At 37.4% G+C, this 27,098-nt stretch overlaps 1 protein-coding gene across 1 annotated transcript in view; it reads left to right on the top strand.

The window, feature by feature from the left end:
* Window positions 1-27,098, top strand: part of CDH12 (cadherin 12) — a 390,071-nt gene that overhangs the window by 320,104 nt on the left and 42,869 nt on the right. The window contains exons 6-7 of the mRNA XM_009940762.2: window positions 840-1,007; window positions 19,479-19,666. Of these exons, the coding sequence (XP_009939064.2) occupies window positions 840-1,007; window positions 19,479-19,666 (356 nt within the window). The remainder of the gene's footprint in view (window positions 1-839; window positions 1,008-19,478; window positions 19,667-27,098) is intronic.

The following is a 27,098-nucleotide window of genomic DNA, read 5'->3' as shown; positions in this document are numbered from 1 at the left end:
TACAGCATTTTACAATGTAATATGCACTTGTAAAATTTTGACAAAGAAATGTATTTTCTCTTACACATTTGGTTTCAAGAGAAAGGCGTGAGTGCCCAAAACCTTATAGATTTTGCAACCTCATCAGCTAATCCCATGATCAGTAGTACCTCTCTCTACAAGTCTTCCTTTTATCATATACATTCTTAACATATGCAAAGGGAGATTATGGCGTATCTATTTAGATGTCAGTTATCCAAAATCACTGAAGGTTAAGAGGCATTTGGATAATGCCTTACCATAATATTTTAATTATATTTCTTTAAGGAAAGTCCTAAATTTTTCACTGCATCTGTGTGCTATATCAAGAAAACTTTCTCAAGCAAAGGAGAGTCTTCTAATAAAGACCTCCTTTTGTACAGAAGGAATATTGCCTTGGCCTACAGTAGGTTAACTGTGATGGCAAGTGACTGGTTGGAAACAATTGAAGATGCAGTGTCTGGAATGCATCTCCACTTCTTCCTACATTACCCTACTCTCCACAATGTAGTGTTCTTCAGTCCCGATGTAGAAAATCCATGCTTATGCCATTCATAGCCCTAGTGAAAATGCACCATTCTCTTTCAGATGTTCATGTTCTGATTAAAAACACATAACAATAATTTTGAATGATTGAATAGCTGACGAGCACACTTTCAAAAAGCCCATGTGATTTACATGCTGCTGTGTGAATTTCTCTCTTATCAACCCTTTAGGAAGAGTTCCATTCCTTGTCCCAGTGATCCACTATTAAAATGTAATAGTGGACAACCACAGCACTTTGTTTACTTGTTCTTTCTCTTTCCAATTTCTTCCTGTAGGTGTAATAAGAACAGCTTTGCCAAATATGGACAGAGAAGTGAAAGAACAGTATCAAGTTCTAATCCAAGCCAAGGACATGGGAGGACAGCTGGGAGGACTAGCTGGTACTACCACTGTAAACATTACTCTCACGGATGTCAATGACAACCCACCCAGATTTCCTAAGAGTATGTTATTGTCCAAATGCACTAATTTTCAAATAAGTATATCTGAAAACATTAATATAAAAAGTCCTTTAGATAAGGAATTGAGATCCAGGAAGAAGAACAGTATATGATGAATAATTTAGAACATGCTGTTGTTTTTTAAATAATATAAAGCTCAGTTTGAAAGTATGAGTTTTTAATGTTTAAGAGGAAATATATCGTCATTCCACAGGACCAGCCTGAGCCTAAATTTCATTCCATTTACACTTTTAAAATTATTTGGGAAATGCTATTTTTTCAAGGGAAAATGGTTGATGCCCTTCAAATGACAAAAAGTTATAACTTCAGCCTTGCAGGTACCAAAGAAAGAACTGGCTCATGCTAAGCATTGCTGTTATGATAATCAGGCACAGATTTTTTTATGCGTCTTGCCCCACATTATATCTGTCCTTGAAAACATTTGAAGCCTCAAAATAGTGATCATCCACTGACAGTTTATACCATATCATATCAATTAGTTTATGTTATGTTGTGTTACGTTATGTTATGTTATGTTATGTTATGTTAATAAGGCTTTTCAGAACTATGCTAATTTAAAGAGTCTCACAGTCTGTGTATGATTAGCAGGATTGTCGCTTACTGCTCTCCTTAAGTTTACTGAAGTTTTGTATATTCTGTACCTATGAAATGCAGACACTAATCAAGCATAAACCTTGATAATTCTGGCAAAACAATTAGCTGCTGAAAGTTGTCAATAAGGCAAATTCATATTAAAGCTTTCATGTGAATTTGCAGTAAGATGGTGGGAGCTTTTTACTTTGTATCTCTTTTCTTGCACATGAATTGTAATACCACTTTATGGATTGCAAATGCTCCTTAGGTACCAAACCACACCTGAAATTTCCCAGTTTTCTCTCGTAAAAAGTTATTCTTCTTTTCCTCAATATGAAAATATATTGCATTTCTGCAGGCGTGTAAGAATGATCATGTTACGACAAAGGTCCATCTGGCCCTGTCTTCTGTCTCTTACACTGACATCTAGAGGGTATGCATATAAAGAGGCCAAAAAATACTCCAGAACATTTCCTCAGTTTCTAACGATTTTTAGCCCAGATGCTGTCTTTGTGTTTAACAACCCTCAATGGATTATGCTTACAACAAGTTGCCCTGTTGCTTTAAAATAGATGTAGAATTTCAGAGTCCACAACATCCTATGTTAGTGAGGTGCACAGATCAATTGTATGTCACACAACAGACAGATTCCCCTCATTTGTTCTGAATCCACCTCTATATATCTACCTGCATGATGACCTCTTTAAAGAATTAAGGAAGCATGGCAAAATACGACCTTTATTCAGAAAATACATGTTGAGTTCTTTTCAGTACCAATATGGGATATTCTCCATGAGTCTGTTAATCCTGCTCCCACTGTTTTGCCCCGTGCATGTCAGTCATATCCATCCTTAGCACCCCCGAACTCCCTGGAAAACTTTGGGGAAAAAATTCCATGCTTTATTAGCACATTTAAGCTTTCATGTGCCATAGTGGTTTGAAGCAAAATATTACACATCGTAATAGTTCACTTATTTCATCCTTCAGAGTCTTGGACATGTAACATCTAATCCCAATGATTTGTTACTGTTGTGTATGTTCGTTCCACAACTGCTTCTATAGCTAATTTAACCTTCTCATGGGTCCCCCATAAAGAAGGCTTCCCGGATAGAATAATTCCCCAGCTATTTTACACTGAACACAAAGAAACAATGTATTGTTTTACATTTGAGATTTTATCTTCTTTGAATACTTTTGGGGTGACCTTATACAGTTCCTCTCAGGCTTTTGCTTCCAGATGTCTTTAAAAGACAATCATTATTAGCTTGTTTGCCAGAGATTTATTCAAACGCATTTTTTGTCTTCTTTATTGTGGTTTTATAGATAAAGCAGATTTTATGGTTTTTTTATTATCCTCCCTGAGACACAACTTTATTCTTTTGAAAAATGTGATCTTGCTTTGATTAGCTATGTTGTTTACCCTTACTGTCTTGCACTTTAATGGGTGCTGTGCATTTGCTATGGGTCTTCAGAATGGTGTCCCTAGACATCATCCATACCACCCACAGTGATTTAACTGTCTCAGCTATCCCACTCAGATTTTTTTTATAGCAATATCCCTCAGTTTTATTTATTTCCAGGGTGTTTTTTTTTTATTTTTTTGAGTACAACCATCATGTAATTTTGGCTCTTACTGCTTCTGCACAGATATTGTATTTAAACTCATTACAGTTGCTGTAAAACTAAAGAACATTTTCTGACTAGCTAGTGTTAATACTATTCTCTGCTTTAAGTCTTTTGACTTAGAGCTTCCTTTAACAACCATCATTATTCCTCCACTGGTAAAGTCTACTTTCCCTTTCCTGTGCACTTTATTCCTTGGTACTGTGCTGCCTGACCGATTTTCTTCTTTTCCATATATTTCAAACATGCCTATTATGCTGACATTCTTGTTTAGCTTTACGCATGACAGCTATCCATACTAGTTCCCATTTTAACACTCGGCTTTATATTGTGGCTTGCTTTCTCCTCTTTACTGGACCCTAGCACGAGTCTCTGTGATCTACCATTTCGGCATTTCCTACTGGACTATCATCAACTTTTGTAACATTTTTTAGTGAAGAATGCAGAATTCTGGTCACTGTACCATTATCTGAACTGTGTACTTCTGCCTTTTTTTTTAAATTATGTTATTTAATTATTTCCAACACCTGCAAATTTTCTTGAACTTTTCAGCTAGAATCACAGTGCTCATAGGGAAATTGCTAAACATTCTGAAGACTGTTTTTCCTATGGCCAAAACTAATTTTGCATCTTCTTTATGGGCACCCATTCTTTAGCAAGTGCTCCTACTTTCCTATAACGTGAATCCTTTCTCCTTATACCTTTTTCTCAGCCAGGCATTTAAAGTTTTTCCCTTTCATCTTCCTATCCCTGATTGTTCATAGTGAGACAGTTTCAGACTATGCTACTATGGATGTCCATAACTTCAGCTTTCACTTACCAGCCAAAATGTCACCCCTAAGATCTCTGTCCAGTGTTACCTGCTTCTGTCACTGTAGTCTGTTCCTTCCTTTCAGCTGGAACCCCTGCTGCCGGAAGGGTACCACAGGTGCAAGAGCAAATAATGTAACTGCCTGGTAACTGAAAAACTCTGTGAGGGCCCAATGCTCTTTTCCATATCTGATTTTCAGTTGTATATTTTACTTTCCTTACTGTTAGGGGCCTTAGTAATTTTCTATTTTATTGTATGCCTTCATTTACTATGGTGTTGCAAAAAATACACATCTCACATAATGTCAGACCATTTTCATAACACAGAAAAATCATGGGATATATCATCCTCTTTGAAGAAGAGATCTTTGAGGTCTCATTTTATACGTGCACTGTAGTTATGATGTCTTTGCCCAACTGTTGCTCTGAAGGAGCAAAAAAAAATCACAAAAGACCAAGTTTGTCCTGTGCTTTGCATGCTACTCAGGTTGAAAACCTTTTCTTAGTGTTATATCAAATGTCACAGAAGCCAAATTGTAGCAGTGACTCTCAACAAACCAGAAAAGATTAATATTGGAGATTCATGTTTACATTGAAAATAATAAACTTTTAACATGGCTTACAAACGAAAATATCATATTTATATTCTGGTAAACTAAAGATATCTACTTAATCAAAATAGTAAAGGCAAAATTTCTGATCAATGGAGATTTACTCAGCCAGTCCCCTTTGGTTAAGCAGTATGTGAGATGATGTATAGTGTGCCTGAAATTCACAGAGATACAAGGTTAATTACATCTAAACAGAAATAATTGATAGAAAAAAAGCTGAGTAAGAATTTTATTTCTAATACAGTAACTGTATTTTTCAGTTTTACTTTTTGAAAATGTTGCAATTATTCAGAGCAACTATCTGCCAGGAATTTTGTCATTTGCTTGACTACCATAGCTAAAAGGATACTTGTGGAGTATTTTAGTTTATGTGAAAAGTAAGCCTCTAAATTCAGGTCAAGGTAGGTGCCATGTTCAGGTCTGTCAAGACCTGAAGAGCCTCACTGTTACTGGGGACTGAGACCTCCAGTAACACTGTACCAGTCACAGGTCAACAAAGACAGGAAGTCCAAGTGCAGACTGAATAAAGGAACTGCAGATCCTTTAACTGCTGCAAGGCAAATGTTTCTGCATCACATAATCAGGACCACAGTTTCCCAAGGGCTTATTCCAAAGATGCCATGCTATAGATTATCAAATCAGAAGATAATTATTATCACATAATAAAATTTAAATTTATTTTATGAACTCAGGTAAGCTGAAAAAAAAGATTTCACAGCAGAAGTGGGAGAACATATATTATTAATACTTGGAAGAAGTTACATCGATAAATAATACATTACAAGCTTGCCAAAAAAAGGTATCACGGAACACCTTCATCTCATCGAGGGTCCTTTACAGAGACAGGCAGGTTCGGATGGGATATCAGCATCCAGTGATGAAAAACCACTGACTATCCTGCTGAACATGGAATTTTTTATTTAGAATCTATGCCTTTGAACATATTCAGTGGGGAACTCCCACCTTGCATGTCTCACAGTAATGAGAAGCATAACAGAGGGGAATCCTCTAAACATTATATATTTCTGTCAGAGTTGTTTGACCTGCAGGTATTTATTGGCCCACATTTCAGAAAACTGAGAAACTTCAGAAAACTGATATTTTTTTAATAACTATAAGGAAAAATGAATCTGAATTATTTTATTAGTTGAAATTTATTTCCAAAAGTGTTTTATACATGTCTTGCCTGACTCTTCGTTAGTACACTGACTTTCTGTATTACTCTGCAGATTTCTTTGTTAAAGATAGAACTTTTTCATAAATATTAAAATAATAAATATTTCATACCAAAGTTTGATTCTTGACAAAACCAGAAAAAATAAGGCAATTGCTGAAAGGGAAAGTATTTTTCCTATCACAGCAACAATGTTTAATCAATTAAATGAAAATTTGATATAATTCATCAATTTCCTTTGAACAGAGAAGAGTGGATACAAGCTGTTAATCTGTAGGCATGCATCCCGATCCAGAAGGGAACTGATGGCCTTTTCACTCAGCGACTCACTTACACTATAGCTGCTTAAGCAAAAAGACAGTTCAGCACATGCTTCCTAGTAGCTAACCGGCTAACCATTAATGCATCGTTAGAGCAGTCTGAGCTAGCTGCAAGGACAGCTGTGGCTTGTTTCCAACTCTTAAAACAAGCTTTGAGAAAGGATGGATGGGTTATATTTACTTCAACATTTAAATGACAAAACCTGTATAATTAGTTGGTGTAAATTACACTTTATGGAATCAAACCAATTAAGTGAACCACTTCATTCATATTTCGTAAGGTTATTGTGCTTCAGTTTTCCTGTCTCTTTTATTCACTGATGACAGAGTGACTGTGAAAGCAATTTAGAGAAATCAACCCTTATATGCTGAGCAATAAAAGCACATGTGAATTATTTTAGTCAAAGGAATAATATGTCTTTTTATTTTAGTATGACACAAGTAGTTTTAGAGGATAAGACACTGATGTAGAAGAAATGCAAATTAATTTTAAAATTTATATGGTATTTATTCTGATATTAGCAAATAGAAGACCGTTCTCAGGTGTCTTTAAGAAGTCAGTAAAAAGTTGAGATTATTTTTAAGATGTGTATTTTAAATGTAACACGCCCTTAATTTAATTTTTTTATTCAATAGAACTATTTGGCTAAAGCTAAGTTTTGTCATATAATTTCCAACTCACAGGAGAAGTCAATATTGTAAGGGAATGATTGAAAACTGATTTTATTAGAAAAAAAATGAATTAAGGCTTGGACCAAATACTTGAATTCTCTGTACTTGTGCATGTCTTGGCTTTAAAAAAAGCAGCTCTCTAATGGTCAGAAACCATTATCTTAGGGCTGTTTGGCAATCACATTTAAAACACTTAGATGGCTATGGAACAATGCCTAGATATCACAAGGGTCAGTTTATTGCTGTCATTGGGCTCTCCAGAAGCATCCCAGTGAAATCCATCAAGTTAGTTTGCATAAAAGAGCATGGCAATTTTCCAGAAATGCTGGCGTGCTTGGAAACAGAAATGCAACTATTAATTTCTGTGGTAATGACACCTTAAGTAAGGCAAAGTTGAAGCATCATTCCTAGGACCTTGCACATCATTTGCCTATCCATAATGTAGAAGTTTGCAGCTAATTGGATTTCAATTTGGATTCCATGAGTGGCCAGTACGATGCATTTCACACAAGATATTAAATACTCCACTGGAGAGAGCAGAGGAAACAACAATCCTAAAAAGAAAATTGAACAAACCAGACAATTCAGAAACCAGAAAAAAATCTTTCATTGGTGCAATTTCAGGAATTTCAGTGAAAGTAAAAAAGACTTTTGTAAAAGAAAGCTAACCTTTTCTTCTCTTAGTTGTATAACCTTTGCATGCTACTTGAATGATCTATTATCTGGATGATCTATTATACAGATATGTTTTTTATTTCACAATTATGATATTAGGAATAAAGTTTGCATATTACCCTTTAGATAGCATCTATTTTCAGTGATTATTTATTGGTTCATAGCATATTTTAATAGGCTTATTTTCAAGTACTAAAATCGGTAGAAATATTTTGAAAGAAAAGGTAACCAAGTGCTGAACTTGGAATAGCTGCCTATACATACTTACGCATACACACTCTAGATTGAAAACTCTTATCATAGCAATTTATTTATATATTCTGAGAAGCTTAGTACATCACAGAAATTGCACACATATTATTTAGCATTGATTTTACTATATAAATGCAGGTCAATTTTGTTCGCTCAGTAAACTGAATGTGGCTGATTCCATTCATGTGGCTTTGAACCAGTCTTGCTCAAATTTTACACAAAACTGGGTTCAGATGCAGAGTGCAAGTAAAAGGTCTGCTAATTCACAGGAGATAGAAATAAAAATCTTTTAACTCACTGCTTTGGATGAACAGCCTATGAGAAAGAAGTTCCTCACATAGTGATATGTTCTTTTAAAGATTTCAGAAGACTACAACACAAATCCCACACAGTATTGAACGAGACATTTACAGAAAAAGACTGTGTGATTAAGAAATTATTCTGTTCACTAACCTAAAAAATTAAATCCAAGAAAGTAGAGGTTTTGATTAAAAAAAAAAAACAAAACAGAAGATATATTCCCTCCCTACTTGGACAATTTGCTGGAAAACTTACTTGGGGTTAAGGTTCAGAGCTCCGAGCTGCCTAATTAAGTATTTTAACAAGTCTGCCCAACATTCTGGGAAATTATTCTACCCACTGCAATTTAGATAGGGTAGCATGGCTTTCTGCTGGTACTCCTGTTAAAAGTTGTTGTGCTTTGTATACAACACTTGTATCTTCATTGACTCTAGGAATGAAAATGAGTCTCTTCCATTGATTAAAGAATTTGTCTGGCAGAGAAGATGTCCCTATTCAATTCCAGCAACTAATTTTTTATTTTATACCAAATGTGAGATACTTACAGAGGACAGGTGGACAGATTCACTGCAGAGTAGCCTGCAGGCAGTGATTAGGTGGGAGACCAAGTCAGAGCTTGCTTTAAATCAGAAAGGGAGGGAAGGCTGAATCCTGGTCTACTCCATCTTTGTTAATTTTCTAAACACTCTGTCATAAGACATATAGGGAAAAAAGCACCAGCTTGATTTTGTAAACCAAGCTCAAAACTTCTAATGTCAGAAAATCTTAAGCAAGTCTGATTTCCATATACCTGTGAGCTTTGGGTAAACTAAAACTCCATTTTTGGGTTGAACATATATTTTAACCAACCATTTCAAAGAGCAATGGAAGACAGGAATGCAAAGACTCCAAAAAAGGGACCATGCAATTGTTCGCCAGTCATGAAACCAGCAGCCATGCAGAGGTCAGTATAATTTTGTATTGTGCTACCAGTGAGTCACTTAACTACAGCTTTAACAGCACCAAAACAATAGTCAAACTGGTACGTGAATAAATACTAGCAGATCAGTATTTGCACAGTGCTCTTACAGGAATCAGAGGAGAACTTAGGGTAACTCTTCTTTAATCCAAGTTCCTTCCAAGTCTCACACCTCGGTACTGTCTGCATCTCCATCTCCCCCTCCTCTGGCCTTCTCTTTCCTCCTCACCTTGTCTGTCCTTACATTCAACATACACTCTCGTCTCCCTTCTCCTGAAAGAGGTACAAATTTATTCTTGATCTCATTTTCATCGTATAACTACAGTGTGGCCATCTCCTCCTTCTCCTCCCAAAGCGTTTTTTTTCTCCCTAGTAGTAACAGTGTTAAAATAAATTATCCTTTGTTGGTTCACTTCCAGCTCTGAGTCTCTCCATATTTTGCTATATTGACATCATGAGTCTTTACCATCCCAGATAAGCTCTTTACTGCTCTGTCTTGCTTGGTCTGGCCACTACACTGTCAGCTCAGTGCCTCTTGCCTGCTGTTTCTATTTGACCCACCTCAGTTAGTTAAGCTTCTGACATCTAGTCATGAAAAAGCCTCTGTACTTTTTTTTTTCCCTACACCACCACTTAATCAGTGCAATTATAGATATTTTTACGTAGACCAAAAGAAGGTATACAATGACTTATTTATTTTGCTTTGAAGACTTAAAGAAGGATATGAGAGTGTCAGGGAAAGTTTCTGGACATTAAAATCATCCGTACTGTTAGCCTTAGCACAGTTGCTGGGCACAGTTTTGACCAACACCAAGTAAAGCTTTCTCAGACAAATTCAGGGCGTTTGGGGAAATTAGTACAGATGAGGAACTGCTCTCTGCAGTCAGTTTCCATGAAGCTGACCTATTTTGGTGTGGGTAAAAGAATTTAATAACATGGAAATAGGCCATTCTATAATGGCTAGCTTCCAGGCTGCAGGGTACAGGTGGTACCTGAAATTTCTTCGTACAGTTGTAGCTTTTCTGAGCCTATGCTTTGCAATCCAGGACATGCAGCACACCTGGAGTCACAGCACTGACAGTTAAGTAGGCTTCTGTTACTATTTGTGTGTGTGCAACATAAAGGAATTAACATAAAATTCAACATCTATACAGATTTCTATTTACAACTCTATGCCAACTTTCTCCTACTTTTTTCTTCTTCCTTTCCACATCAGAATTCTTCAGGCACTTTGAGTAAGAGCTGATTTTCCCCCAAAAGTGGAAGTAGTCTTAGTAAAAGCTCCTTAGAAACTTCTTTTTTTTTTTCGCACCTGTCGCTGTTCTATGATCTTGATCATAAAACATCTTGAAGAGTGAAACATTTGATTCAGACTGAACAATGACACAAAATGCAACTAAAGCATAATATTTTTTAAAAAATCTGAGAAATAAACTGAAGGGACAAATATTCAGTTACCATAGATTCTCAAAACACTAAATATTTAATAATTTTTATGTATGCTACACATACTGGTTTTTAACTTTCTGAAGAAGGCATAACTAGCAAAAGTTATTCTTAGAGGACTGTTTGGAGCACTGATTGAATGTAACCAAACCCTCTAAAATTCTAAACTGAGAGAGAATGAATTCTCAGCTGCAAAGCAGAGCATGAAAATAAATATAGCTATGTCTTGGTACTCTTCCATAAACACTGAAAAATATAGGTAATTTCTCACTAGGTTAAATGTAATGTTCTGATTGCATAGTAAGCAATAGTCCAAGAAATACAAGAGAGCACAATAGCGGTTAGAAGTTAAATATTATTTATTGGTCATAAAATTCGGTTGTTAGTCGGCACTTACCCAATTCATTTTCCCCTATCAGCATGTTTAAGTGGTAATTGATCATTAACAGAAAGATTTATAGGTTGTTTTTTTAAAAATACATCATTATCATCATAGTAGATTATTATCATTAATAATTACATTTTACATCTGCTATCTTCTGTCTAGAAGGTGTAAACAAATATGATTCGTAGAAATGCAACAACCTTTGACAGGAATCATGACATTCATTCCACCCCAATGTGTTTCCTGTGGGGAAGAGTGAAGAAATTACTCATTCAAAATATGGAGATTATTTAGATTGGATGCATGAAATTATGCACAGTAACCTTGGGATGGGTTAAAAGCACCATGCATCCCCACCTACTCTCTGATACTGAAAGGTAGCTAGGGCTATAGATTTAACAGCACAGGACTGCCTGCAACGTCTTGAGCATTGGCTGCAAAGTGACTCATGGACTGCAGTGTCACTTGCTGTGTCGCTATGATTTGTGGCAACATCTGCCTTTTGCCCCGGGGCCTTCCATCCAGCTAAGAAATCAATACAGCCTTTGTGCTTCTGCCCATGGTGGGCTTGCTTTCTGAAAATTTAGGGGCTACAGTGCAACATGAAGTGAAACACACCATATGTAATTATCTAATTATAATCACAATAGTTTAGGCTTATGATTTTCAGAAACACCTAACCTACCTGTTGTAGTCAGATTTTCAGGAGTGATCCACTCCTTGTAAAAGCATTAAATGGGATGCCCAAAAAGTGCTAGCAACAATTCAAAGGTTTCTACTGACAGCAACAGGAGCTGCAGATACCAAGCAGTTTTGAAACTGTCTTCTCTGAGTCCAAAATCCATTTAGTTGAATTTTTGCATAAAGCAAGCTATACAAATAAAAAGAAAACAACAGAAATAATCTAGAGGAATTCTTTCAAGTTTTCTCTCAAATTCATGACATTTATTTTTTCTCAGTGGCTTCCACTGCAAATTTGTTGATCACCAATGCTCGCAAGAGAAGTATCTATAATGAGGCACTCGCTACCACAGATTTCGTTGCAAAAGGAGCAGCATTTATATAGAGATCTCACCTCGAAACATGTAAATTGGAAGACATAAACATCACTTTTGACAAGTTTGTCATACTTGTTGTAAAGTGTAAGAGACTTCAAATGTAAGGCCAATTGCCATCCTATTGTATCATTATTTTTTGGTCTACATCACACACTAAACTGCAAGCATTTTAAGGAAACTGCATCCAAAACTTAAAACAAAGAACAGTAAACTGTTATGCACTTACACTTGATGATTTCACATTTTTATGATTTAAAATAATAGTTTTCTGCTTCAGACTGTGCCAATATGGTGAAGAGAAGTAATATATATTTTAGGGAAAACCTTTTACATAAAATGTACCCAAAGAGAAACTGAAAATCGGAGCTTCACAGGGAGTTTTCTGAGTAACACAGGTGTTCATCATGTTTCTTTAAGTGATTTTAGCCATGCAGCTTAGGTGTGACTCAGAGGACTAAAGATAGGGCCCTAATTTCCTTAGTTGATGGAGAGAAAAATGACTCTTCCAATACAGATGATTTAGAGCACTTGGTTTGACCACATTCTTAAGAGTGAATGAATTGTAGTAAAGTTGTGTCATTATATTTTGTGTCAGAGTGATAAAGAAAATATGAAAAAGCTCCTACAAGATATTTAAGAAGCAGAAATTTTAAGCAGAGCATTACAAACTCTGTGTCTCATCCTCAGCAATATATATTTTATCATGTTAATGTTTCACATATATAATGCAATTTAAATTTTATAGAGGGAATAAGTGTATTGATTTATTTCCTGGTGACAGTGTGATGACCAGAATATTACCAATAGACATACCTGATAAATGCCAATTATATGCTGCTTGAGATTCTGAAAAACGAAACACATTTTGTGCTGAACACTCTCCTTTTTCCATCAGTAAGGCATGCTACACCTTGACAACTCTTTACAACCACCATAAAAATTATATAAAAGCATTTGATACAAGCTTTTAGACTACACCTCCAAGAAATTATTTTTCTCATTATGTTTTGGATCTTTTACTGAATTTTTTTGTTCAGTAATAATTTCTTAATCAGTAGACTGGATATCAGAAGAACAGTTCTTTATTGGCCATGATACATAATGAAGCTGATCACTTACAACTGGTTTTCCACATCAGCCCTCAGAGATGCAGGAAGTACACTATCTAACACATGAAGGAACTGTCAAAGTCAGGCTTTGCACGGATGGCCATTTAGCTACCTCTTTTCTGTATAGCAAGACCATTGGAAGGGGAAGTGATAACAGAGGGATCTTTCCTTCACGGTAGCAACATCATGATTAAAGCAGTTACGAACTTGATTTGGTCTCCTCAGCTTGTCAGAGTTCAACTCCATATCATCTAGGAGAAACTCTTAATTAAAAATGTGAGGAAGTTCTAGAAATGAGCATTTTCTTCTCCTCCTAGTAAAACTGTGCCACTGTGCAAAAGAAAAATGAAGATTCTTTGGAGAAGATTAAGTAGTATTCTCGACTAGGTATTAGGACACACACATCTGAGCGTCTGTTGCTCCAGGCAACTGTTTCTAGAATTATTTCTACATTACGCTGCTAAACAGAATATTCTCTGTTGTCTTTGCTACACTCAGCACTCTTTGGAGACAGAAGCTGTGGGTCTGAATATCTCCAGCTGAGAAACTGAACAAGCATTTCCAATCTCCTGAACGCTTGCTCCAGCAAGGGGGATGTTATGCTCTGTGGAATTAGACGCTGACATGCAATGGGGAGATTTATTTTCAGAAAGCTTTCTGACAACATCTTATCGATGGAAAAAACAGCAAATAGTTAAATTGAAATTTATCAGTATACAAAAATTATATCAGGTATGATAAAATTTTTTTCCCTTTTAGGGAAGGAAGAAGGACAGTAGCATCAAAAACTCAGTCTACTAGCTCACCTGAGGGGTAAACAGAGTCCTGGTTCAGCAGCTGCCAGCTCTGGGAAAGCTCCATCATGTGGATTACCCTAAACTTGGGCAGGATCAAACTCAAAAGGAGGTTTGCCTATGCTCAATTTCCCTTGAAGAACTGGGGATGCTTGGATATCCAGGATGTCTGCAGTCTGGGGAGATGTAGCTCTTGCTGGGTGTGGACTTAAGGATCCACAGCAGAGAACCAGAAATTTTTAAGAATGGTTATGCTATATTGAAAGAGGCCATAGAACCCAAATCAGGGCAGTGGGATTGAGGGTGGAAGAAGCCTTGCCATGATTGAAGTTTTACCAGCCTGTGCCAGATCATGCATGACCCACATCAGAGCACATAGTGACAAGCCTGGCCTTTTTCTCCCCCACACAAAGTCCCAGCCCCCTGCAGGGCATGGACCTGCAGCTAGGAGAGGCACAAATATATCTCACTGCTGTGCTAAATCACATCTTCCCAGTTTTAGGAGCATGTTTATCAGATGCCACTAATTATTAGGCTGATTAGCTGTAGCTGATGTAAGAGGTTTAGTATACTGGGTATCTGCTTGTACTTACAGTATCCTTTCTTTTGCCTGTTACACTATAGTTAAAACACCAGCAAGTAAATATGAACTGTTGTCTTTGGATCCTTCCTAAACAGACAGAAATCAGTGCCCTTATAACCTGTCCAGGATAAAAAATGAAATGCCTTGGTAATTTAAGCTAGCAAGAATATTATAATATACATAATCTGATTTGTTTCCCTGAGATCCCATTAAAGATTTAGAACTAAGAGAAAGAAATTATTTTATTTCAGTGTTGTTGCCTATAGGATTTGTGCTATCATGATGAACTGCAATGCAATACTTTGGCAGTTGCCAAAGAGAATGGAAAAAACACAGACAAAGAAAAAGCAGGAGAGGATAATCTTGCATAAACACAGTACATGCATGGTGACGGATTAGAAAAAAGCCCAAATAGCATTTTGAGCTGTTTAGTTGAAGACCATTATGCATTTAGCATAAGTCCTTAGGTGCTAACCTAGGTTATTTCTTAATGGTTGTTTTTCTGGTGGGATGTAATGATGATTTTCATTTCTTATTCTCATCAGAACTGAAAACTTTTTTGGTAAATGATGGTGTACCTGTAAAATGCAAGTGTGGAGAAATAAAATGAAAAAACCCCTTTGTAAGTAAAAATCAAACCTCAGAACAGCTTTTTAGCCTTAAAAACAAAAACTAATCTAATCATGTCAAAAGACGTGTAAATGTGTGCTGAATTTCAGTCAATATGACTGATTACCTGTCACTTAGCTCGGACTTCTTCCTGCTATTGCGCTTTGGAACCATCTTTGTTTTATAAAATCAGAGGCAGCGTGTATTAGTTGTTAACTCACCTCCACCTCAGTTTTCTGAATGCTTTGGGGGCTGAGTAATAAGTCCTATCAGTCATTTCAGCCTAAAATCATCAACAGCATCATCACTCATTTATTTTTATCATCCTCATTGATGCTGCTCAACCTGAAAATCTGAGAAATTTTCACACCTTGAGTCACATAGACAGGCTTTATAAGGGAATGTTGGAATGATTATCTTAAGCTCCATGATCACTGGACTTTCTTTAGTTTTAGATTCTGGGTTGAATTTTAAGTATAATTTAAGTGTGAAGCATCGCATAAGCTGAGCATGTCAACTGGCACATTACTTTTGGCCTTAAAAATAACATTTAATTTTTTTCTTAAAATTCCATTTATGACAATGAAAAACCTTGACTGGGCAATATGCATTGCTACTAGCTTTCTTCTATGTGACAATATTCCCAAATGCATGCAATAAACATGACTGGAATCAGCAGCAGGGTAACTACTTGCAGAGTCCAGTTTCATAGTGCAGTCTGAAGGAAATAAGGGCTTACTCCTTTGGTACATGCCATGTAACTCATCCTTTACAAAAGTCAGCAGCAAACTTAGAAAATATGTATAAAAGACATTTATGCAAGTAGAAGAAAAGGTTTTTGTAGGCAGAGAAGTCACATAAGACAATCTATAAAATTTGACAGAACTGTTTGTGCAGCACAACCAGCTGCTGCATAAGTTTGTCTTAGGTGCTTGTTCCATTATTCCTAAAAGCTGCAGTGAACAAGGTTTTCAGGACCTTAGGGAGTAAAAGGCTATTACTCAGGCCTGTTTCAATATACCTCTATAGCAAACGGAGGTAGTAGTGTATACAGGCAAACGTAAAATGGACAATAAAAATTGAATAATGCTAAACTGTCACACCAAGTCCACAGCAAGAAGTAATGTCTTCTAGAAACAGAAGAATAAAAATCTACAAAACTCTCTTTCTGTTACATTTCAGTGCAGCATATATTGATCATTTCAAATATCCTCTGTACAAAGACTATTTTCTGGAGGGAGAAAAAAAAGGTTTTCATGCTATGCGTTATATTCTGCTGAAGGTTCTCCCTAAGCTGGCAACAATATACATTATTTGTTTTTATTTATTTTATTCTAAAAGTATGTTGTCACAGTAGCACCATTAACAGCTTCCATATGCTGTGAAGATACTATTACGGGAGGACGATGGTAGTGTAATTACATACTACATCTTCAGAGATCTGACTCTGGCAGAGTTGAAGATTACTTTGGAGTTTCAAATTAATCTGAATGACCCCATCTTTATTGCTGTTGAATTTCTGGAAGTGATGAAATGCCAAGTCATTGAAAATAAGAGCTAAAAGCCTAAACAACCTGAAAAGAGTAATGTAGTGTTTCTTGCTTCATCAAAGTCCCATACACTTTACAACCAGATACGATATTTAATAAAGAAATATTTGTTTTAATGAATCTAAGTGCTCTTCAGTTCACTAAGAGTAGATCAACTGGGCCAAGAAGGAAAAATCTATTATCACATGCTCTTACATTTTATATTCACCAGACTTGTGACTGTAAAGAGCAAACACTGCAGCAATTATTTCTGTCATCCAATGTAAATGTCTGTAAAAGACCTGGGCATCAGGGGTAGAACTACATTGCGGAACAGTAATATAAGATTCAAGTGCAGGTAGAACCCTGTTGGATCCATTTTTTTCCACCTCTTCTGACTAACACACAACCAAGACCAAGTAATAAGCACATTTGTAAGTGACATTAGATAACAGGAGGAGCATAGCATGTTAAAATTTTATTCTTTACTCAGTCATTGAAATACAATTAAGAAATAGCTGAGGCTACTCTTGTCTTGATAATACTTTGTGTCATAGTGCTGCTTTCCAGCTGTTAAAACAAGAAGAAGAAAAAGTAAATCTTCCTTTAGTACATGCCCTTGGAAAAAAGAAGAAGGAAATGTTTCTTAAGTATGTTCTCTCTGAAAAAAATAATGAAATGATAATTGCATGACCTTTAGTAGCTCAGTCAATGAGTACTACAAAGCTACACATGGTAATGTCCAAATGTGGATGCTGACACAAGCAGACTTTACTTACAGGGATTTTCTCAAACAAACAAAGCAAGTTTTGCCTTCAGATAAACTTTATATACAGATGGATGAAGGGAGGAAGCAGACAAAACGCATTTTTTCAGAGGCAATCAACTACAAATGTACCACAGCCCAAGCTACTACCTCTCAAAAGAGTAGGTATGCTCCTAATCCAGCAGTGCTAAATTCATTTTTTTCCCTAACTGGAAATATTCTTAAGCTGAAAAAGCTGACACAGCATGCATTGTAAGGAGATGACAACAGGAAGCAGTGTCTGCTGTTTAATTCAGCAGCTGGATGTGAACATATCCTGCTGTTACATGGTATACACCTTCTCAGAGCCTTCTTTTGTGAAGTGTGACTGAACCATTACCGGGCAGAAATCTCTGAGACATCCACCCAATACGCCTCCCACCAGTCACAATTGCCTGTCCTGCTACACTGTTGAAGAAAGAGGTGTAAATTTCCTCCTACGTGTTGACATGTAGAGGAACAGAGAAGGTCATTGCTGATGTCTTCCTGCTCCGAAGGGGCCGCACTGTGAGAGCTGTTGGAGGATGACCCAGGAAAACAAGATGATGGGGCAAGCGGAGGTGGTGAGGGGACTGGAGCATCTCTCCTATGAAGAGAGGCTGAGGGAGCTGGGCTTGTTCAGCCTGAAGAAGAGAAGGCTGTGAGGGGACCTAATATATACTTACAAATATCTGAAGGGTGGGTGTTTAGGAGGATGGGGCCAGACTCTTTCTTTGCCTGGACAAGGTCCTGTGCAGCCTGCTGTAGGTGACCCTGCTTCGGCAGGAGGGTAGGACTAGATGACCCACAGAGGTCCCTTCCAACCCCGACCATTCTGTGATTCTGTGCCCAGTGACAGGACAAGGGGCAATGGGCACAAACTGAAGCACAGGAAGTTCTGTCTGAACATGAGGAAGAACTTCTTCCCTCTGAGGGTGACGGAGCCCTGGAACAGGCTGCCCAGGGAGGTTGTGGAGTCTCCTTCTCTGGAGATATTCAAGACCCACCTGGACAAGGTCCTGTGCAGCCTGCTGTAGGTGACTCTGCTCAGCAGCAGGGTTGGACTAGATGACCCACAGACAGTCCCTTCCAACCCCTACCATTCTGTGTGATTCCGTGTGAGCCTGGATGAAGCGAATCAAACATGCTGGGCCCACTGAAATCAGTTCCAAAAGCCGCTGGTGGTTTTGACAGCAAAGGCTGCTATGGGAAGAAAGGTGAGCGCTACCTGCCTACTGGAAATACTTGCCATGGTGGAGTTCACCAGCAGCCGTGCAAAGTAACAGCTCCAGCGAGAGGTGGAACTGGGCAGGCAAGGCAGGCGCTTCCGCAGCGGTGTCGTAAACCAGGGCGCAGTGGTATAAGCTCAGGCCTGCTGCTACTGGTGTCGTTACAGCCAAGGCTGACTCAAAGTACTTTGGACCTGTTCTTTCAGCAATTTTAACTACTATGTCTAGCACTTTTCAACATAGCTGCTTCCCCAAATGAAACCATTTTCTCCTCAAGTAGCAGTAGTAATGATTATTTTAAAAGTGCATAATTTTCAGAGGTTTTTTTTTAACTTTTGTTAACATTAACAGTAAATAAACTGAGAAGTGTGCAGAGCTAAAAATTGATGTTTACCACTGAACATTTACTAAGAGCACCCTCTGGTGGCTAATGTATAAATAATACTTTTTATGTCTTGCCTCTCAAGTTGTATATGTAATTGTAATACTGAATACCTCAGAAATGGGTGGAATTGTTTTTCCTTTGATTTTTTTCCTTTCAACTACTGTGGAATGCATAGTTATATTTTCTTAAACAAAATTAGTATTCAAATGCTAAAAAAACTGTTAAACATAGAAGGAGGAAAATGCTTGTAAACCTGCTGTCTACATGTAGAGTTTAATTCAACAGGATCAACCATATAGGTAAAACTAAAGAAAGAAATATAGATAGATAGTTCAAGAGATAGAGATGTTAAGGTCCTTGTGGTTGTTAGAACAAATCTAGAACCTAGGGGAAATTAGCCTGTTCAGTGGGTAAACCATACATATCTTTTTATAATCCTTTGGTTTTTTGATCTCATCATTTTATCTGGATTATTTAAGTCTGTTTATCTTGCACCAGATCCCCATTTTTAATCAAATATACTATGTTATTTACCAAGAAATCCCAAGAATAACTGTTTACTGCTTTGTCACAGGTATCTTCCATTTAAAAGTACCTGAGTCCTCTCACGTTGGTTCTGCTATCGGAAGGATCAGAGCTGTGGACCCTGACTTTGGGAAGAACGCAGAAATTGAGTACAACATAGTTCCAGGAGATGGAGGAAACTTGTTTGACATCACAACAGATGAGAATACCCAGGAAGGAGTCATCAAACTGAAAAAGGTATGTGGCACCAATGGGGTGTTCTGTACCTATGGCTCAAGTGATAAACTAGGTAAGAGAATTAAATGTTGTGTAATTATACCTAATAATTAACACACAGTAGTTTGTATCTTTATTAGAATCTGTGGTTGTGATCTTAGCCTTAAAGGAAATTGGAGTTCAGTATTTCATTTCACATACAATAGTATTTCATTTCACATACAATCATGTATGACTTTTCACAAAGTGTCTGTTTTAGTGGCAAAAAAGTGATTCTTCTCTTTCACTAGAAAGTATAATTTCTCTTTTGTGGGAAGTTTTCCATGTAAAACCATATGAAAAATGCTCCACAACATGGAGTGAAAGAGCTATATTTTATGTTTGAGGAAATATATTTAATTTTCACTTATAAGAATTTTATTTTGAATATTTTCATTATGTGTTTATTTTAATAACAAAACTTTTGTACAGGACTGTGGTGAACAGAATTTTTACTCAGAGTAGAGGAGACCCAAACGCTTGCAAATCGACATGTCCTGCTTCAAGTCTCCTAATAGTGTCCCCAACAGCTGGTTATCAGATATTAATGCAAGGGAATGCACTGCATCTCAGCTGTTCATGTTGCATTAGTGTACTAGAATAAGTTCAAGATTACTGAATTTATGAATTTTGAAGAGGGAAACAGTAAAGTTTATTTGGAATTTAGTGATTAAAGCACTCGGTAAGAGTGATTAAAATCAGTGACAGACACATTTTAACCCGCTGTCTTTTGAGCCCAGAATTATACATGTACACCAATGATCAACTTGTTTAGTAGAAAGAAATCTGAACCACCGTTTTGAAAGGCCAGGTTATGTTTTATAGACAAGTCATGCTTCTAGGTGTAATTCTTGTAAAGTAAACACATCTATGAGCTGAACACTTTGGAAGGACCTGTGAAGGAAAATGTTCTGGACATGTGTTGAAGACAAGCTTTAAGAAAAGAGAAGATATAGTTCCAATAAAATTTAGAATTTAGATATTTAAATTTCCTTCAGCTCTGACCATGGATCTATATTCACACTACACTCATTCTAGCAACAAAATTCCTGGCTTCAGCCTCTTGTCTCAGGAAATAGTAAGTTATCTACAGGTGCATTAAAAGACTGGATCATATCAAGTCACTTACTCTTCTGCTAGTTTTAGTGACATAAAATGTAACTATGATACCCATATGAAGTAATTTGTCAATGAGACACAAAGTCTTTGCACTCTTCACACACCCCCTTCTTTTTGACTACAAGTTTGACTGTACTACTTCCTTCTTATGTGAATTTGTAAACTTTGCTTCATTTTTAAAAATCATTTCTAAAAATCATTCTGATCACCTTTTTCCCTCTATGCAGATGACTCAAAAGTAGCTCCATCTGGAACTGTCAGGCTGAGCAGCTGCATGCCCCTCCATTATGCACTGCCAGTCAGAAATGGCAATGAGTAGGATCTGTTGAAAAATGAATGTTTGAACATCAAGAGTAGGTTTTTGATAGGATTCAGTTCTCCCTGGATTAGTCCTAAGCCTCAGCTGTGCTGCTTGTTTTTATACACAGCAATGGAATTTTTCCATACTTACGGTTAAGTATATATATATTAGAATGTATAGACAATATATTCAAATTAACAATGCAGATTCAAACAACATACGTATGATATTTGTTACGGATCAAAAGCATCCACATATGAATTTGCCTGATAGTTATGTTAGGACCAGCGCAGGCAAAATGTCTGGCCACTTTTGAGACTGCTATATGGGGAATTATATGACAGCTAACTGAACCACTGATTTAAAAAAAAAATAAAAATAAACACAACTAATTCTATATCCAGATACTTTAGAGTAGGTCATCGTATTTTGCTGCATTTATTTAGCCTTCTCAGTAACAAGACAGAGTGTATCTGAAATTTTAGGGTGCTTTTACAACAGCAGAACATCGATTGATGTCGCTTAATGTAAATAATAGATCTCTGCCATTGAACAGGAGGGGGAAAAAATATAATCCTAATCCCATCTTAATCTTCTTCATCACAGTGAGCCTGGGGACAGCGACAGGCTGTGAAGGTCAGGGAAATCCAGCTTTGTTCTATGCAGGAGTGTGGAAAGAAGATAAACCCAACACGCAGGTCCTCCAGCAAGGCATGGCTTTATATAGACCCTACACATCGCCCTTCACAAAACTTTTCTCAGCAGCAAGGTCTTATTCACTAAGCCTTAAATGATCCAGGTGCTTTAAGACATTTTGGAATCATCTAAAACCCACCCACTTCAGTTCCTTGCTGGATCCCAGGTTAAATAAAAGCAATACAGATTCTTAAAAGATACTGTTAACTCAATTGTCTTTTCATATCCTCTGTGCTTGTAATCATATAAATTTGTTTTCATGGATTGCAGTTTTCAGATTTTAAGAAGCGTTGGACATTCACAATTCTGTAAACACCCATACTATACAAGCCTGCAACAGCGCTATTCATTTGCCTGCACAGAAGCAATTTCACACTGTGTGGTGTTCAAAACACTGATTTGACCTTGTGCAATTACACAAATATTTAAGTTAGGAATGCATTTAAGTCTTTCTTTAAATCAAAGTTGATGAATGAATAGGACAAACACTTTCAATTATGAATTATAAATACTAAACAAAGCCACTCATAAAAAGTGCCATATGCTTTAAAAACAGGTTTACACTATTTTCTGTATAACAGTATATTCTCATGCTGTAAGCGCTGCAGTAATTCGGTGCTGAGCCGTTTCTAAACCATTTAGAAAATCTGCTTTTATTTTTCCTGAAAAATTTCTTGCAGCAAGAAACTGTCAGTCACTGCATAGATACTTTTTTGTTCTGTTGTTATGCAAAAAAAAAGGAGATATTTCTATAGCAAAATTGAGAAAAATAAAGCCTTCCTGGACTACATTTCTTTTTGGTGGAAAATACATCTGATGATAAAAAATTGCACAAGCCAGACTGTTCTTGTCAGCATGCTAAGTGCATTGGCAGAGATAAAAGGTTATTCTCTGCTTCTTGGACGCTAAATGGGAACAAACAGCTACAGCTGGACAAGGTGCACATCTTGAATCATCTGTTTTGGTTGCTAATTTATTTCCGTGCTATGATCCAATATAAACTTGATTACTGCTACTCTTGTGCTATTTACATATCTTAAAAAAGGAATAGCTTTTCTTATACTCTGCTGAAGAAATGATCCAAATGCCATTTAGCACCACTGTGTGGTTAGTATTGTCATAGCGTCCTTTCACTCTCAAAAAAAAGGGAAAATAGTGTCAGTAAAAAGATGGGGAAATGTCTGGCTTTGGGATAGTGCTGCATACAGTTTTTATAAGCATAAGAAATATTACTGTATTAGGAACAGAAAAACCAATTTCTTCCCTTGTCTAGTGTTATTTAATATGATGTTTATTGGGTTTTATATTTCTGCAGTATGTGTCATCCTACCTCAATGCTTCAGCAAACTACAGTGAGCGTAAGCTACAAGAAGCAGGGTGACAGAAGGGACCATCTCCTGCACACCAGAGTGTAGTGGCCCCAGGTGGGTCACAGAGTAGTGCTCCTAGGTATAGAAGGAAAATATGTCAGTCCCAGGCAAGCTCCTGATTTTCTTGAAACTGATAAGAAGTTTTTAATGACTACACCCAACAGAAAAGGAAAACAGAAGGATCCAAGCTTCCCTGAACAGTTGGCGCTAAATATATTAAACTAAAGATGAGGGTATAGGACAAGCCCATTGTGTGTAGAAGCCTCTTAATTGGCTCAGCATGAGCTACTGCAGAAGTTGAGCAGGGTTCAAGCACTGAGTCCGGCTCAGACATTACTAATTTGTGCAGACTGTTATTAAAATCCAGGGAAAAACTACTTCTAGGCTTCACCTAGCATGATCATACACTGCTGCGCTATACTGGGTGAGTTTATCCATGTGGGTTAGTAGAAGCTCGGGGAACATCTGCATCTTATTTTTTGTAAGCCGTGTTACCACTGCTAACTGATGAGGTGACAAAGCTGCATCCGTGAAATCACAGCACGTCAGGGAGGACATAGCACTGCATGCTGAGAAACACTAACTTCAGTGATGATAAAATAACAGAAACTGGAGGGACAATGAACAAACCCAGTAGCTGCAGGGAGTGTGTGCTTCCTTGTAACCTCAGGGGCCACTTTTAAAAAGCCTTTAACTGGAAGCAGCAAGTAGAAGTTTGACTGCTGACGAAGCTGAGTTGCTTTACTTGTGGAACAGCCCATGTGTGTGGTACTGGGACTTTGCTGTGATGTAAGAGCAGTCTGGCAGCATCCGTACACCATAGTAGTGAGCATAAGGCAGACTCCTGACATCCCTCAGCCAGAATTGCATTACTGCTACTACTTGCTTTACTAGCAAGACTGTATAGACTGTTCACCCCACTCCACCCCTTCATTCTCCAGAGGCAAGGAATACCCTCTGCAGGTGTGTGCATAGGCACTGCCTGCCTATAATCGTAACTTGTGAGTTTGTGTGAGCAGGAATTATAGCTTTACGTTCTGAGGAGAAGCAGGTGATATGAAGTCCTTCGGTACAGGCAGAAAGTCATAAAGACCATGGTAGCCACATAGAAAAATGACAGAAAGCATGAGGAAGGGGAGATCTTCAGTTTCTGCAGTTTGCGGATACAGCTGTTGGGTTTATTTTTTGCTGGAACAGTGAAAGCCGCCTCCAGAAACTGGTCAGATGCCTGAGAGCAAAGAGCTGAACCCCTCACACTGGTCAGCTTCCTCCCTTCTCCAGATACAGAACATGCACATATTTTGTCCATCTCCCATCAAATCTTGAAACACTTCAGATTTGGTCCAATCCACAGCGCTTGCTGCAGATTTGGCCTGCAGATCTCTTTTTTTACTGTGCATTCTCTCTGTAATCAATGAATGTTCCTGGTTGATCTGGAGCTTGTTTTAATAAACCAGCCTACTCTGTAATACCTATTATTTCCTTATGCTATGTAAGATCCAGTGCAGAATTGTGATTACTGAAACGTGTCAATGTATAGCGAATAGTCTGATGGCAGTATTTCACAACAAACACAGATGCTCAACCCATCTTCCAGGGGGAAGTGTTGCCAGGTCTTGAGACAGGCACACGTCACAGACTTGTTCTACAATTGCACAATGCTAGTATGAAGACAAGCCTAAGTTAATACACGCTTCCTCTCAACCCACCGCTACTGTCCACAACTATCCATATGTCCTGCGGCTTACAGTGTCATCCCAAAATATGGCTTTTCCATTATTGTAGGTGTGGACCATGAAGACTGTATCACAAACAGTACTGTTCTATCTCTTCTGTGTGGATAAAAAGCAGAAATTTCTGGAGTTTCCGGTCCTGCCTCTTTGTGAAGCAGAGTAAACTGACAGAGTAGTTCTTTTCCCACCTGTCCTGTACTTCTCATCAGAATTCACTGTATCTTTCAGCCCATGTTCTTTAGTTCTCTCTCTCACTATCTGTCTCTCTCTCCATCTATCCATCTACCTATCTAATGCAGACATTTAGATACAGATACATCTATATAGTAGCATTTCTTAACTTGGCCTTAAATATGGGAAACAGTAATATTTCAAAATATTTTTCTTTCTAATACAGCTGTTCATGTGTTTTCTCAGTCATACTAAACAAGTCCATTCATGCTACTTCCAGAGTTGCAAGATAAAGTGATTTGTCAGTATGTGTTCTTTGATTTTGGGATTTGTAGAATGCCTTTGCTGCACACAGCTGTGTACATGCTGATAATGCTTTACGATGAAACTATATAGAGCAGCTTGTAACCTCAACATAGGAAAAGGTAGATAAGAACCGGTAGGGGGGCCAAATATATCTATTCTGTCACTGGTACTTAGAATATAATTTAGAAATCCTTCTTTAATTGTTGAATAGTTCACAGTTAAGGCATTGCCTTAATATCCGCAAAAACGCTATTTACTGTGGAAAAACTAGCACTTTTATAAAATAGAAGATTTATTCTAACTGAATTTTCTGAATTTAATTATTTTTATAGAAGAAATAAATATTTCTATTGATTACTTAAAACCCCACACCTCAATGAAGTCGTTCCATTAAAGTCTGATTAATTGAAAGATGTTTCAATAATCTTTTTTTTTCTGTAAGACTCAAACCTGCTATGTTTGTACCCTTACCAACATTCCATTTTTTAAGTAAAAATGGGACTAAGCACAGTCAGACATTTATTGTGCCACAGCAAAACGTATTTTAAAAAGGCAGCTAAAATATTGTGTGCACCACTCATTTCCTTCACAGACTTTTGTGGTATCTACTAAAAAAAGAAATAAAAAGATAAGCTATTTTAACATCTTTAAAACTAAAAATCCAAAAGTTTCTGCCTGAGAAGTAGGCAGGTGTTTATTTCTGCTGTTTTCAGGCAGACTCTGGACATATCAGACAAACGCCAAAATTTGAGACTGTCAATAGCTATCTGTACAGCTCAGCTGTTTAAAACTTTGAAACCAGAACTGATCAGGAGATTGCAGCATGGACTCCCCATAATCACAGTACATTGAAACCATACTCCTTCTGCATGACACATGTTGTACAAAATTGTTTTCTATTTCAAATTAAATCCTAGGTTTACCATTTGCAACATTTCCCATCTTTCCACAGATGTTTCAGCTGCAGTTTAGCCTCATTTATAGTACAAGGCTAAATTCTGCTATTTTGTGGGGGTCTGTCACTGATTTCTTTCTCTGATGATGACTCAGCACTTTCAGCCTGTCTCTTCTTATTTTGAGTGCCATCTGTGCTTGGCATTGGCTGTATATTGTTTAACCTTTAACTATATTTATCATCAGACCCATAGAAGAATGTAAAGAGAGAGTGGGTTGCTCTGAGGTTACAGGGGGAAAACATTTTCCTTTCTTGTGGTCACACTGTCTTTTCAAAAACATATCATAGCATTACTCCATAATGCTGGGGGGAGAGAAGTAATGCAGCCACTTTATCTGACTTCTGGGTAGCTGCACAGTAAAATACTCCAGCCTGAGCACACCAACAGACCAACAGAATTGCTTGAAATCCTGTTTCTTTCTGTTCATCCCCACACAAGGACTCTGTTCCCCTTGCATCATGAAGGTTGTGACTGGGCACTGGCCAAGGACCATGATCTGGTACTGCTGCCTTGAAGAATAACTCTGTGAAAACAGCCTGCAAGGACCTCACAGATTATTGCTCTTTCCACTAGCACATCTATCTGCAAATGTACTCATGCACCACAGGAGACAGTCTGAACAGTTTTAATACAATTTTGAGGGTATGAAAGACACAAAAAAAGGCATCAGTTTAGAATAACCACTTAATTGAGAGCTCAGATTTCTCACTTTCTCCGTCTTCACCATTTACTTCTAGCTTAACTGCTCATACTTTGTCTTTT

This window comes from Opisthocomus hoazin, chromosome 3 (assembly GCF_030867145.1).
Source record: "Opisthocomus hoazin isolate bOpiHoa1 chromosome 3, bOpiHoa1.hap1, whole genome shotgun sequence".
NCBI classification, from domain to species: domain Eukaryota; kingdom Metazoa; phylum Chordata; class Aves; order Opisthocomiformes; family Opisthocomidae; genus Opisthocomus; species Opisthocomus hoazin.
This window is presented reverse-complemented; position numbering and strand designations above follow the sequence as displayed.